The 16,238-nt window shown below is 37.6% G+C and overlaps 1 protein-coding gene across 1 annotated transcript; it reads left to right on the forward strand.

Moving 5' to 3' along the window:
- Positions 1–43: 43 nt before the first annotated feature.
- LOC311287655 (uncharacterized protein) lies at positions 44–15,507 on the forward strand. Its single transcript, XM_084404655.1, has 5 exons — positions 44–340; positions 438–782; positions 14,322–14,388; positions 14,893–14,946; positions 15,069–15,507. Exons 1-4 carry the CDS (start codon positions 88–90, stop codon positions 14,900–14,902), a joined length of 675 nt encoding a protein of 224 aa, XP_084260781.1. The 5' UTR covers positions 44–87; the 3' UTR covers positions 14,903–14,946; positions 15,069–15,507.
- The last annotated feature ends 731 nt before the right edge of the window (positions 15,508–16,238 follow it).

Raw genomic sequence — 16,238 nt, forward strand, 5'->3', positions numbered from 1 at the left:
AATATCATAATGATCACTGAGATATACTGTGTTTCAGGTATCAGTGGAGTGGATCATGTGTTCATCAGTTCTGGTGAAAATGCCCGTATGTCCTGTAATAATGCTCTTTCTGACTGCAAATCTAAAACTACATGGACTTACTCTAACAGATTCAGACATTCAGCACTGATTGAATTAGGGATAAAGAAGAAAGACACAGAGAGACTGAGTCTGGAGTCCGACTGCTCTCTGAACATCAGTAACGTCACAGTAGAAGATTATGGATCTTACACCTGCCAACAATGGATAGACCACCAACAACAAGGACCTGATGCACGTGTTTATCTGCATGTTCTTCATGGTAAGTTTATGATTATGTGGTCAATTTAAAAAGGGCAGATTCTCCCTTTAAACTCAGATGATGATTGAAGAGTCTGTGATTTGTGTCTTGTGTTCAGTTTCAGTGTCTCCATCATCATCATCATCATCATCTTCATCCTCACAGACTGAGATCAGTCCAGGCCGCTCTGTGACTCTCTCCTGTCAGTTGTATTCATATACTGGATTCTCCTGTGATGATCGGGTTCGTTCTGAGGGAATTGAGCTGTTGTGGGTGAATCAGGCTGGTGTTGATCTGAAGACAGACTCCAGATATCAGATATTATCATCATCAGCTCCAGATCACTGTATCATCACTCTGACTACAACACTCCTGAATGAAGATGACAACAGAGAGTGGAGATGTCAGCTTACTCGCAGAAATCAGCTCAAGACCTCAGTCAGATACACTGTCAAGTATTCAGGTGAGAAAACACTCTTTTCTGACAGATTTGTGGAAACTTTCACACACTGGCTCTACTCTTCCTGATGGCTTCATACGTTTGGCAATTGCAAAATATTAGTGGTCAAAGTCATAAACTGCATACAAATCCTTATAATCCCCAATATTGTCCTCCTATGGGTCATACTAGGCTAAAATAGACTCTTCTGATTTATGCAATATTTCATGAATGACCCATAAGGGAGGTCAATATTGGGAATTATAAGGATTTTTATGCAGTTTTAGGAATTATAAGGCTTAAAGGTGCTGTATGTAACTTTTCTACTAAAATGAGTCCTATTTTTATTGCCTGTGTGTGAAGGGGTTGTAATCTCACATTAAAATGATCCACTTTGCGGGTTTTGCTATTACCTCGGAAAGCAAGTATTCTTATTTTTATGTGAAGGTGCCGGGTCGGATTTACCGTGAAATCCAGTGACGTGACTGAGACCTGCACGCGCGCTCCTCTCGCCTCGTCTAGCCTACTGACTTTACACTCAACAGCAACGACACTGCAACTTATGACATGGACTTATGACTTATGCAACTTATGACATGTCTGATAACACTAAGAAACTATGGAAGCATATGGGTAGCAAATTTCAATTTGAAATGTAATATGCAAAATGACAATGCAATATGTAAAATGACAATGCATTTCTTTATTTAAATTTAAATTTTCCAATACATTTGTGCAACGTTTGGTGCAAAATGAAAATGAAAATTCAATTATATAATTTACATTTGCCATTTCATACACTAGTTTTAATATGCAAATTGAATACATATTTTAACGCTTTATACGTTGCAAAATTAAAATGTATTACAGAAATGATTAGATATGTTTAACATGTTCAAGCAAAAACTGTGGCAAAATTGTAATTTAAATGTAATTTTTTCTTAATTGCATTTACACTCACAGTTATGACAATTGCGATTGCATTTCCATTGAATGTCACGCAATGAATGTAGCAAAATTCAATGTGCAATTTGAAAATGCATTCTGAGCCGATCACGTGCCCGCCCCGCCCCGCCCTGTCAATCAACTGCGTTGCTCGGCAACAGGTAAACATACGCTATGGTGCGTATTTTGAGGTGTTGGAAGGAAACACGGCGGCGGCAGATCTGATACGAGTGTTACATTCACTAGCAGATGAAGTGGAGCGTGGACAGAGAAATGGTAGTGTTTCCGAAGATTATTACGCGTCTGCAGGTGATAGAACCAGTACGATGTTGGACCGTCTGGGAGAATGTTCTGCCTTATCAGGCGTCAACATATGCTGAGCTGCTGTTGTTTAGTTTAGTTTAGTTTAGTTTAGTTTATTGGTTTATAATATTGTGGACAACCTCTTTTAATGAAAAGAGCAGCTTTAGCCTCTACGGCTAATTTCCAGCTGTAGTCCCCAGCCAGTTGTTAATTGGCATACATCAATAAATACATTACAATTAAAACAAGGCTTAAGCAAGAGCTTAGACAAACAAACAAGGTGGCACAAAATTAAAACAGACAAGCAAGCACAAATTGCAAAGACATAAAAGCAGGTCAAGCAATAAACTAGAGAAAATTGACACAAAAAATAATCATGCAGAGGCCACATTGAAGCACATACAGGACATAGCATTGAAGCAGCCAGTAGAGATCAAGTGGCAGAAGCATGATCATGTCACATCTAGTGCGCACATCACATCTAGCATATTAATGTGTGCAGGTGTAATTGTCGATTAGCCAATTTTTAAGGTGTGCAATAAAAGTCGAATACATATGTATGTTTTTAATTGTAATGGGCAATGAGTTCCAGTTATGTATTGCAGTAAATGAAAATGATAATTGACCAAATGTACTTTTTCTAAGTGGGATTAGGTCGCCACGTGTGGTGCTTCTGGTATTATGACTGCTGTTCTTACGTTGGATTATGAATGAATTGAAAGGAGGCGGAGCGGTATTATGTAAAATTTTGTAAACCAAACAAATATTTTTATATTTGATTACATTTTCCCAGCTCAGCAGTTTATAGTTTTTAAGGATTATACAATGATGTAAACTGTTAGGCTTTTGGTCCAAAATTTTAAGAGTTTTTTTATAAATAGTTGCTAGTGGTTTAAGTGATGAGCTGAGTTTGTCCCCAGCTTGTCAGACAATATGTTAGATGTGACATAATCATTGCATCCATAAATAATTTAGCAGCATTAAAAGTAAGGGCATTTCTAATATATCTAAAATTAGCTAAACTAAACTTGACCCTATTGCAGACTTTCTTAATATGTGTTTTAAAAGAGAGATTAGAATCAATAATAACGCCCAGATATTTAAATTGTGGCACAAGTCAAGTCAAGTCAAGTCAAGTATATTTGTATAGCGCTTTTCACAATACAGATTGTATCAAAGCAGCTTCACAGTATTAAATTAAAATAATACAACAAGGTTTGTTTCTAGTGGAATTTATTGATAAAATCAAATTAGATATCCCCAGAATATCCCCAACTGAGCAAGCCAAAGGCAACAGTGGCAAGGAACCGAAAAACTCCATCAAGTGACCTACTGGTGTCCTAAAAATCCATCAGGTGACCCAATGGAGAAAAAAAACCTTGGGAGAACCCAGGCTCAGTCGGGGGCCAGTTCTCCTCTGGCGTTTATTAACTAGAGGCCGGATTGTAATTTGAACTGTAAGATTAAAAATATTATATGAATGCCTGGCTGAAGAGATGCGACTTTAATCTAGTTTTAAACTGGGAGAGCGAGTCTGAGCAACGAACAGTATCAGGAAGGCTATTCCAGAGTTTTGGAGCTAAATGTGAAAATGCTCTCCCTCCTTTGGTGGTTCTGGATATCCTAGGTATGACCAAAAGCCTTGAATTTAGTGATCTCAAAGAGCGCGATGGATTATAGGGCGATAGAAGATCCGTTAAATAGACTGGAGCTAAGCCGTTTAGGGCTTTATAAGTCAGTAGCAGTACCTTGTAATTAATACGGAACTTTATAGGTAACCAATGCAGTGATGATAAAATCGGTGTTATATGATCATATTTTCTTGATCTAGTAAGAACTCTAGCGGCGGCATTTTGGACTAACTGTAGCTTGTTAATTGAGGATGCAGGACAACCGGCTAATAAAGCATTACAGTAATCTAGTCTCGAGGTCATGAATGCATGAACTAACTTTTCTGCATCAGAAACTGATAGCATATTACGTAGCTTAGCAATGTTTCTAAGGTGGAAAAAGGCGGTTTTTGTAACATATGAAATATGATTTTTGAAAGACAGGTTGCAATCGAGTATAACACCCAGGTCTTTTACTGTAGAGGATACAGTAACAGGACATCCTACTATATTAAAGTTGTATTGTGAGAGGTTTTGTGGGCGTTTTTTTGAACCGATAAGTAGTACCTCTGTTTTGTCTGGATTTAATAAAAGAAAATTTCGCGTCATCCAATCTTTTATATCTTTAACACACTCTGTCAATTTGGATAATTTAGCGTTTTCATCTGGCCGTGATGAAATATATATTTGAGTGTCATCAGCATAACAATGGAAACTAATTCCATGTTTCCTTATAATATTTCCAAGTGGCATCATATATACTGAGAATAACAGAGGGCCCAACACAGATCCCTGCGGCACTCCATAGTTTACTGGAGTTATGATCGATTTTTCTCCATTTAAATAGACAAAATGGTAGCGGTCAGATAAGTATTATCTGAACCAGCTTAATGCTTGTCCTTGAACACCAGTATAATTTTGTAGTCGATCTAAGAGTATTGTGTGATCTATAGTATCGAACGCAGCACTAAGATCAAGTAAAACTAGTATTGAGATACAGCCTTGGTCAGAAGCTAAGAGTAAATCATTTGTGATTTTAACGAGCGCAGTTTCAGTGCTATGGTGCGGCCTGAATCCAGACTGAAATTTTTCATAGATATCATTTTCTTGCAAGAAAGAACACAATTGAGCGGACACCACTTTTTCTAATATTTTAGACATGAATGGAAGATTTGAAATGGGTCTATAATTTGCTAGGTTATTATGATCTAATTGTGGTTTCTTAATGATAGGTTTTATAACTGCCAGTTTAAATGTTCTTGGAACATGACCTAAAGATAAAGAAGAGTTAATAATATAACTACAAAATTACTACAATTTTACAAAATTACTACAATTACTACAATAGTAATGTTTTGACCCGAAATTGATATGTTTGACACACTATTACATTGTCTTTTTGTAAAAAACATTCCCACAGTTTTATCTACATTTAATTGAATACATGAACGATTTAGCCAATTGGTGATCTGGTCCATGGCTTTGGTCAATTTTGTGGCAGCCAGATTTTTTGTCTTGGCATGCACATAAATTACAGTATCGTCCGCATACATTATTGTATTGATATCAGGGCAAACTGATGGCAAATCATTAATATATAGACTAAACAAAAGCGGGCCAAGTATTGATCCTTGTGGCACCCCTGTGCATAAATTAAGAGCTAGTGAACGATGGGTGTTCACAGAAACAAGTTCTACCAGTTAAATATGACTCAAACCATTTAATTGCAGAAGGGGAAAAATTAAAAGTAGAGAGTTTGGCAATAAGGACCTGATGGTTGACTGTGTCAAATGCTTTACGGAGGTCTAAAAACACAGCGCCAACAACACCTCCCTTGTCCACCATTGCTCTAACAGTCTCTAAAAAGTAACAGTTAGCCGTTTCTGCGGAGTGATGGGCCCGGAAGCCAAACTGCATCGGATGAAGTGTGAAGGGACTATTATTAAGAAAAGAGACAAGCTGCTCTGATACACATTTTTCAGCAACCTTAGAGACCACTGGTAGAATACTAATTGGGCGGTAGTTAGATATGTTCCGTGGGTCATTTGACTTAAATATGGGAGTTACAATTGCAGTCTTCCAGGTGGTTGGAAATATCCCCTCTAGTACTGACTGATTAAAAATTTGTGTGATAGGGTAAGATAGATGTTCTTTCAGGCATTTAAGCATTTTCGAGTCCATTCCATAAATATCTTTTGTTGATGAGATTTTAAGAGAATTAATAATTGCCTGAGTTTTTACTTCACAGATAGGTTGAATGCTAAAAGAAGGCATACTTTCATCTATTGTGACAACATTTCCATTTAGTCAGGGGGCCAATTCTGAAAAGGGCTTCCGTTAAGACTTTTGCAGACATGTTTTGGTACAAGCTGTCACCCTATTTTTTTAGTTAGAAGACACCCATAGGTAAGATATTAGGGTGGTTGTCAAGCTGAATATTTTTTTTTGTGACTTGTACAAGCAATTTCAGGCTAATTTTTTGGTTCCCTGCTCAACACGACATGCCAACAGTAAATGTTGAATATCTCCACAACCACAAGGACCATATTCATAAAAATGGTATCAAATGAAAGCTAACACTCATGGGATGTCTGCTGATGTGTCAGAATGAACATTTATTGTACAGTGTAAGAGACAACAGAACTAGAACATGAAAAAAACAATCTCCGCCTAAAGAGAACCAGTTTTCAAAGTGAATATCAGCTTGGAAACATAACCTAGTATCCCAAAACCTCAATCAATCAGGACCCATATCTATGGGAATGAGTCAAGCCAAGTTTAAAGCTTGTAGGGAGAGACAGTGCAATGCTGCACAAGTTATAATACTTTAAAGTCAAGGTGGAAATTTAGAGCTGTAGATGATGGTCTATGGTGCTATTTGACTTAATTGGTGTACCAGGTTGTAACACAAATTATATTTAATTCACATATCACTATAGTTATTAATTCCATCCTAACAAAACTGCTCTCTCACTTCTTTAGGGTTAGGGGTTAGTAACTAGTTAGTAGTAATAACTATGTAATAGTCGTATGGCAAAGGTATGTTTTTCCCCATCAAAGCAGTGGCTCTCAGGTTGGCAGAGGTTGGCTCTCAGGTTGTCAGTCTCATCCCTTTGAGACTGAATGGATTGAATAAGCAAGGTCAAGCTAAGCGCAATGCAAATAATGGTGTGTGTCTATTATATTGCAAAAATATTGCACAATATTATACAACAATAATCTCCAGAAAGAGACCACTTCCTGAAAAATCACTTCAATCAAAGGGCTTTACTTGGCTGTATTTTCCATATTTGTCTTGACAAATGAAACATTTTTCCAAATCAATATCTCTTCCTATTTGTTTTTCTTTGGACGCTAGGCTTACAACTCCCTCTGGATCCATGTTATCTCATCTGAAGGCAAAGAAATGTTTCACTACACTAGTCTGATTGGTTTCTGAGTGGATCACTACAATGTCCTCTGACATAAGCTGAGGGCTTTGCTATCTAACAAACTTATTAACACTTTTAGCTATAGCAGACTGTTAAATAGGCTGCTGTGCAGCAAATGAATTAAAAACATAATATTTCCATTACACATCTGCACAAAACTTAATTTACCTATTAGTAAGTAAGTGTCACAGTTCTGTTCTGTTTGAGTGTGTTTTTGTCACTGATCACATGTCTGTCTTTGTTCTATTTCCCGCCATTTCTTGATTTCCATGGTAACTGTCATTTAGTTCATTTGTCACACCTGTTTCCTCGTTAGTCTTGTCAGCTGTGTCTTGTTTCCCTGATCTGTTCTCCCCTGTATTTAAGCCCTGAGTGTTTCAGTCTTCACTTGTCGGTCAATGTTGAATGTTAGGTTTTCATTGTTCTGAGCACACGCTCCCTTTTGTTTGTATTTGTTTAATAATGAGAATTAAAACCTTGGAATTCATAATCTTCGTGTTCGTCTCCTACTTCATCCACCCAGAAGCCTGACAGTAAGCTAGTAATGATGAAAGTAAATTAGCCTAGCTATACACTCACCTAAAGGAGTATTAGGAACACCTGTTCAATTTCTCATTAACCCTCTGGGGACTAAGCCCTTTTTGGTCCGTTTTCTCTATTTTTACATTTGGGCTTATAAACCATATGTAATGGAGATGGAACACCATGTGTTTGGTATCTATGGATTCAGAAGACCCTAAGCTAACATAAGAATGCATGTAATGTGTTTATAAAGCAAGTATGAGTAAAAAAATTACAATATACTAGAGAATTTCAAATACGAAAAGTTTATTTTAGTCATTTATTACTGAAAATCACACCTCACAACAATAGTGAACAGTTTTTGAACAAAATATATATTTTTCAAACCCTTTGCTTGACATAAATTTGTAATTGTTCAATCAAAAGTGTAAAGAACAATGAAATAATGAACTTTATATACAAACAGTCCCAGGCGTTTTGTCAGCTTCGGATTTCTCCTCGTCACTTTCCAGTAATTGTTCCAGAGCTTGTTCTGAGGTAAATCTTTTACTGCTTGCCATCATAAAAGTGCTAAAACAATAAAATAATAATGCTATAATTGCTAATATGCTATATATATATATATATATATATATATATTATAATCGTTCTGTCTCTCTCTCATATAAATCTATGTGTGTAGTTCTCCGCTCCGTTCGCTCTCTGTCTCCTCCACTCGACGCTGTTTGCGTCATATCACTTACTATAGTACCACCCCTTGCAAGGCTAAAGAGTCCTCTGATTAGCTAGAATACGTCATGGTAACCTTCCTCTGATTGGGTAAGAAAAATATTCCTTCCAGCGGCAATTTTTCCATTGGTCTTTGCGCGTGGAATATTCCTAACAGCATCGATTTCATTGGCCTTATACGCAGTGGTATTGCGCAACACGGAAGTGTGTATACCATATACCACTGTTTTCAGCGGAGTCTGAGGAAGACGGCAAAAAAGACCGCATCTCTCTATCATTAATAGTTTTTAAGATAATTACACATTTGTAAAAGTACGCCATTTTGGGCGGTACCGCCCAATCCGTCCCCAGAGGGTTAATGCAATTATCTAATCAACCAATCACATGGCAGTTGCTTAAATGCATTTAGGGGTGTGGTCCTTGTCAAGACAATCTCCTGAACTCCAAACTGAATGTCAGAATGGGAAAGAAAGGTGATTTAAGCAATTTTGAGTGTGGCATGGTTGTTGGTGCCAGACGGGCCGGTCTGAGTATTTCACATTCTGCTCAGTTACTGGGATTTTCACGCACAACCATTTCTAGGGTTTACAAAGAATGGTGTGAAAAGGGAAAAACATCCAGTATGTGGCAGTCCTGTGGGCGAAAATGCCTTGTTGATGCTAGAGGTCAGAGGAGAATGGGCCGACTGATTCAAGCTGATAGAAGAGCAACTTTGACTGAAATAACCACTTGTTACAACCGAGGTATGCAGCAAAGCATTTGTGAAGCCACAACACGCACAACCTTGAGGCGGATGGGCTACAACAGCAGAAGACCCCACCGGGTACCACTCATCTCCACTACAAATAGGAAAAAGAGGCTACAATTTGCACGAGCTCACCAAAATTGGACAGTTGAAGACTGGAAAAATGTCTCGATTTCTGTTGAGACATTCAGATGGTAGAGTCAGAATTTGGCGTAAACAGAATGAGAACATGGATCCATCATGCCTTGTTACCACTGTGCAGGCTGGTGGTGGTGGTGTAACGGTGTGGAGGGTGTTTTCTTGGCACACTTTAGGCCCCTTAGTGCCAATTGGGCATCGTTCAAATGCCACGGCCTACCTGAGCATTGTTTCTGACCATGTCCATCCCTTTATGACCACCATGTACCCATCCTCTGATGGCTACTTCCAGCAGGATAATGCACCATGTCACAAAGCTCGAATCATTTCAAATTGGTTTCTTGAACATGACAATGAGTTCACTGTACTAAAATGGCCCCCACAGTCACCAGATCTCAACCCAATAGAGCATCTTTGGGATGTGGTGGAACGGGAGCTTCGTGCCCTGGATGTGCATCCCACAAATCTCCATCAACTGCAAGATGCTATCCTATCAATATGGGCCAACATTTCTAAAGAATGCTTTCAGCACCTTGTTGAATCAATGCCACGTAGAATTAAGGCCGTTCTGAAGGCGAAAGGGGGTCAAACACAGTATTAGTATGGCGTTCCTAATAATACTTTTGCTGAGTGTATGTCTGGTAAGTATATAGCTAGTTGGAAAACAGTTTAGCTTAACTGTTTCTGCCAACATTTGATGGTAGAATGGTATAATCTTGAGGTAAATGTTTGTGTAGACAAATAGATCAAGTTAATCTGTTGTGTGATTGTGTGATTCACTCCTTTATAAAGTTTTGTTCAGACTCTACTGTTGACACCTGCTGTGATCATCTTCTCTGGATCTGCTGCCTCAATCTGCTGCCAAATCACAGCTGTGCTGACACAACAGTGCCCCTTGTGGTGTGATATTCTTGTGGTATTTATTGATTATTATTTTTTAATGATCATGCTTGCACATAAGTTGGATTATATTGCACATTTGCCCAAAATTACAATAGGTAACATGGAAGAAAACGGAAGCACTTTGGGAAAAAAATCCGCTTTTACCACTTTTAAGAATATAGTGTTAAAATGGACAAAAAAACATTTTCTAAGCTGACAACCTGGCTAGAACACATGTTGAGGGGTTAAATATTAATACTGGATAGGTTGTATACTTGTACCAAAAAGTGTCCGACAAAGTTTTAATATCAGTTTTGGCCCCCTGACTAATTTATTAGGGAAAAATTCTGTGCGATTTCATTCACAGAATTGATAAAATATTCATTAAAAGCTACAGCTATTTGAGCTGGGTCTTGAATTAATTTACCATTCAGGTTCAATTCTAACTGGTTTCTAAGCTTATGGCTAATTCCCATCACATTCTTAATCTGTTCCCAGATCAGTTTTGTGTTATCATAAATTAATAATTGTCATAAAAAAATTGGCTTTAGCCTTTCTTATCACTTTAATCACTTGATTACGTAATGAAGTGAATCACTATTTAATTTTGTTTTTAATGATCTTTTTAAAGCGGAGTCTCTTTCTTTCATCAAATGAAATATTTCAGTATTGAGCCAGGGGAGTGCATTTGCTTTTTTCTTTCCTTTTACCTTTCTAGTAAACTCCTTAACTAGATTTTGTAGCTTGGTAGAAAACATTTTGCTAACTTCTTCTATGTTGATCCCAGTAAATATATCTATCCAATTAGTCTGCTGTACTGCCTTTTAAAAATTATACATTTCATTCTTAGGAATCCTAAGTTGCTCCACGGGTTTATTAGAATGATGAAATCGCTTTTTTGTACGTTTTCTCGACAGTAGAGTCAGATTATGATCAGACAGTCCAGTGATAAAATTAAATGTTTTTACAATTCTTTCAGGCTTGTTACTGAATATTAAATCTATCTGTGTCTGAGACGATGTGGTTATTCTAGTAGGACCTTCCAACAATTGAGTAAAATCCAGACTATCTGTGATCTGTTTAAGGGATTTCCTATTAGTCTTATTAAGCCAGTTACAGTTAAGATCACCAAGCAGTATTACCTCAGTTTTAAAATCACATGCTTGAAGTAGCTTTTTAAAAGTGATATAGAAATCATTATTAGAGGAGGGTGGACGATATACAACAATTAACACAAAAGACATTTCAGGTGAGAGCAGTATATTCACCCCAATACACTCCAAATCATGGTCAAAAGGCCAACATATCTGCTGACAGTTAATGTGATCTTTTATGTAAATCATTACCCCTCCCCCTCTTCCCTCACATCTGTCCCGTCTAAAAATATTATACCCTGGTACATGTAATGCAGCAGATGGAGAGTTTTTATGTAACCAAGATTCTGTCAGACCTAAAAAATCTAAGTTGGAGTTAATAAGAAGATGATGTACTTCTTCAGACTTTGGGCTGAGGCTACGGATGTTCATATGCCCTCCAAATAGACCCCTTGGTTTGAGTTGTTGATCCCAGATCAGTCGAGAGTGATTGACAGTTTTAAAAAAGTTCAGTTTGCGGTGTTTTTTCAAAGCAGGGTTTATAATGTTTTTGAAATGACTGTGGGTTGTATCGTGCAGATTTTCACGCTTACCTTGAGCGCAATAACCAGTTACCTTAACATCCGCACGATATGATCGAGTGGGGTCAAAAACGCAGGGCAAGGAATTTGTAGTTGTTTGCTCCTCAACGGCGACAGCCCCGCCGCCGTCGGTCCACGCGCTGAAAGATGGCCAGTCAAGGCCCTCAGCACTCGCCAAGCCCGGCGTCTCAGCCCGCTTCATCCGAGATCTTCGCTCCCCGTCATTGATAGATCCACCTGCCGGTCGATGCCGAATGAGCCCCAGCCCCTCAGTGGCGACTAGTGCGCTAGCTGGTGCCTTGTCTGATGCTGGACTGTGTTTATGGTTTCGTTTTGTATAAAATATTCTCATTGTCTGATACATGCTTATCTTTATTCTTATTACTATTAACTTTAATACCCAATAATGTTGGAGATCCTATAGTTTTTCCTTACAAATGCATAGGCCTATTACTCTGTGATCACATAATATGACAAAGCTCCATTGGTATTCGGTATTAATAGCTAAGTTACCGAAAAACGTGACCGCTCTTTAATAACTGACTGTAATGTTCAATAAAGTGACGAATGTGATGTGTGTGACCATCTCTGTTTGCAGCTGTATAATCATAAAATATGAGGCAGACATGCGAATCCCCATTCTATTTTATAAAGCATATTGAAGGTATACACAGGGTCACGGAATCTGACGGGTCAAATTCATCGACCTAGCCTTTTTTGGGTGAATGTGGAGCAGGTCGAGGGCTGGTGACGTCATCGTCTATAATTCAGTGTCTAATATTTTAAACAACGAAGCAGCACACGAAACTTTAACCGGCACAAACGATCGCACAAACAAACGAGACTATTTTGGGTGAATGTGGAGCAGTAGGGGGCTGAGTGACCTCAGAATGACCAATAAATATTATTTTAATATTTAAGAAACCGAAGCAGCACAAAATAAACGTTTATCGGCGCAAATTAGCACAAACATATGAGAATTTTGGGTGAACGTTAAGCAGGTGACGTCATCGTCGATAATTCGGTCTAATATTTCAAACACTGAAGCAGCACAAACAAAACCGGCACAAACCGAATATGATCTATTTTATTTGGAGCATGTGGCGGCCTGGGTGACAGAATTACCTATAAATATTATTTTACTATCTAAAAAACTGAAGCAGCACAAACAAACAAAAATTACAGCACAAACAAAGTAAAAACGATTGAGCCTATTTTGTGTTGGGGGCGGGGCCAACTTCACGTAGTGATTGACAGGGCGGGGCGGGCACGTGATTGGCTCAGAATGCATTTTCAAATTGCACATTGAATTTTGCTACATTCATTGCGTGACACTTAATGGAAATGCAATCGCAAGTGTCTTAACTGTGAGTGTAAATGCAATTAAGAAAAAATAACATTTAAATAAAAATTTTGCTACAGTTTTTGCTTGAACATGTTAAACATATCTAATCATTTCTGTAATACATTTTAATTTTACAACTTATAAAGCGTTAAAATATGTATTCAATTTACATATTAAAACTAGTGCATGAAATGGCAAATGTAAATTTTATAATTGAATTTTCATTTTCATTTTGCACCAAACGTTGCACAAATGATGGGAAAATTAAAATTGAATTACAGAAATGCATTGTCATTTTGTATATTACATTTCAAATTGAATATTGCTACCCATATGCTTCCATAAGAAACGACCTGCTCCCAGCACAACACAGACTCCAACACAAACTCCACATATTTATAAAAAACAAACAAAACGTTTTTTCTGCTGAAGCTCGTATTAAAGGCCAGACGTGAATCGGATGAACTTCGGGTGAAAAAACACGGCTCAACATCGGCAGAGCATTTGAATCACGGAGAAACCTTATCTACAAACCTAGAATCATTTCCTGAAGAAAATGTGAAGTGGTGCTTGCAGTGGCAAAATTCGGCACGGTTGATGGGGTCCCATACTTATCATGGTACGAGTATGGAGCATTAGTTCAACGTCAAGCTGATAAAAGTAGCCTATTATTGTAACGTTGCAGTGGGAGTTCACCTTAGTTTCCAGTATGTTGTGTCTCAGTCTGGAAGGTACCCACAGTGCCGTTTATATACTGTCTATGCACAGTGCTCGCTCATAAATTCGAGCACGCGCTTGTAAACTTATTGGTTGCAATCTGAAACATCACCGCTAGAGGTCGCTGAAAACTACATACAGCACCTTTAATAATGTCATTGATTCAGGAAAGCTGAAGGTTTATGGGAAGCAGCTCACTGTTTCACTGGCTGTGTTCCAAACCGCATACTTCCCTACTATTTAGTATGGGAAAAAGAGTAGGCGAGCGAAAAAGTATGAACGAATCCAAAAGAGTAGGCAAGAATTACCTGGGTGACGTACTAATTATCGCGAGATTCGGACTTAAGTGCGTTCGAATATGCCTACTTTCCTACTATATAGTAGGCGAAAACAGTGCGTGAAGGAAGCAGTACGTTCGAAACATCAGTATTCATAAAAGAGTAGGCGAGAAGTTCCCGGATGGCTTACTTCTTCCGGCCAGATTTTCGAGTGCTCAACCGATGGCTACTCTTCTATCCCAGGAGGCCACGCGAGAGGATACGTCATTATCAAACATCGCAGAGATCGGCGACGCGGGTGCTTTCAAATGTGAGTAAACACAGTTCCTTTTGTTAAAATTGCATGTGTTGAACTACTGTAGAGTAAACTGTTGAATTGTTGGAGGAGTAAAGACGTTATACACAGTATAGTATAGTTGTGATTTTGCTGTAAAAACACGTTTTATTATGTATAACGTTAGCTAACAGGGGAGCTCCAGTAAAGACACGTAAGTTACGTCTCTAAAGTGGATTTACATAAACCATATACATCTTAAAGACGCTTATTTTAAATGTCTATTTACATCTGACAGGAAAATCTTGAAATATCACAACATGAAATAGACATCTGAGTGATGAATGTGTGCTATTATGTAGAACAAATCTATAAAGTAACTAACGTTAAACATAAGTTATCTATTTTATTTGTCCATTAGTAGTTGATAAATTGAGGAACATTTATGTTGGATAAAAAGTTAAAACAACCTCAACATGTAAATGTAGTGTTGAGTTCATAAATCACAGAGGTAATGTGAATCTTGTCTGGATGTTACAGGGTCAGATGAACAGATGTGTTTATCTGGTGGAGAGTGGCTCATGAAGGCTTTGAGTGAGTATACTACAGAAATGAATAACAACTATTTAAATATTAAGTTGTAGTTTATTTTAATTATTGTAATTTCAAACAGAGCTATTACAGCACTTTTCTGATTCTTGATTTCTGTGCATTAGCTGCAGATCTTCTGTGGTGGAGCAGGACCTGCAAGGAAAGATGATGGCGGCATTTGTGGAAAAAAAGCGTTTTTGTCTTCTAAATAATACTGAAATCAAATGACATTGTGTGGTTGAAATTACTGCTTTTGTGTTATGTTTGTGCATTTTGTAGGATCTGAAATGTCAGCAGAGCTGAATCCTGGAAACGGTGCCATGGATGAGTCCCTCCATCACTCCACCTGCTCTTATTGCCTCAGATTGTGAAGCACAACACATCATGCAACAACCTCTGGCACGACGTAACGGCTCACCTCTGGCGGTCAGCTGATTCATCAGAATAAAGCCGCAGAATGGGAACCGCTGTGTTGAGATGGCAGAAGGATGTGGGGTTCAGCGCCTGTAGCCTACAGTGGACATACATGATTGTAGTTTGAATAAAGCTTTGTTTCATGTGTTGACTTGTGCATTTGTTTATTGTGTGATGGTGACTTTCATTCATTCTTTTACTAATTTATTAATATTTCTCATTGTTGTCAGTAAATAAAATATAATTATTTAATTAATGTTTTATTTAATTGTTTGAAAGAAAATGTAGATATGTTCATTATATACACATCTAGAGTGTATTCAATCATGCATAGCTATGACATATGACACATTACAATTTGTTTGTTTTATTGAATTATATCATTTTCAGTAAAAAGTAATATAATTAAGTATTGGTCAGCATTTATCGTTGTTGTTATTGTATGTTTTGGGGTGGGATAGCAATGCAATTCATTCTGAGGTAATATTAATTTTTAATATTAATGATACTTCAATTTTTCCGAGTATAAAATCAACAGTTTTCCTCCAAAGGCGAATCTTCGAAAAGCTGCCCTTTGTGCAGACATTACAAACGCTGAGCAAACCCGTTCTAGGTAGGGCTGTCGAGTTACTGATGTTATGAGATCTGTAAAAAATCTCATGTATGCAAACCCATAATATATATATATATATATATATATATATATATATCATGGGTTTGCATACATAATATGAGATTTTTTACACAGGAAAAAAGAACCTACAAGGTTGAATATCTTAATATATATTTTCTTAAATAATTCATTATAATACATTTTAAAAAAGCATTTTTTGTTATTTATAGGCCTGAGGGATGAAACGACAGTTAAATTCAACAAGAAA

This window comes from Rutilus rutilus, assembly GCF_951802725.1.
Source record: "Rutilus rutilus genome assembly, chromosome: 1".
NCBI classification, from domain to species: domain Eukaryota; kingdom Metazoa; phylum Chordata; class Actinopteri; order Cypriniformes; family Leuciscidae; genus Rutilus; species Rutilus rutilus.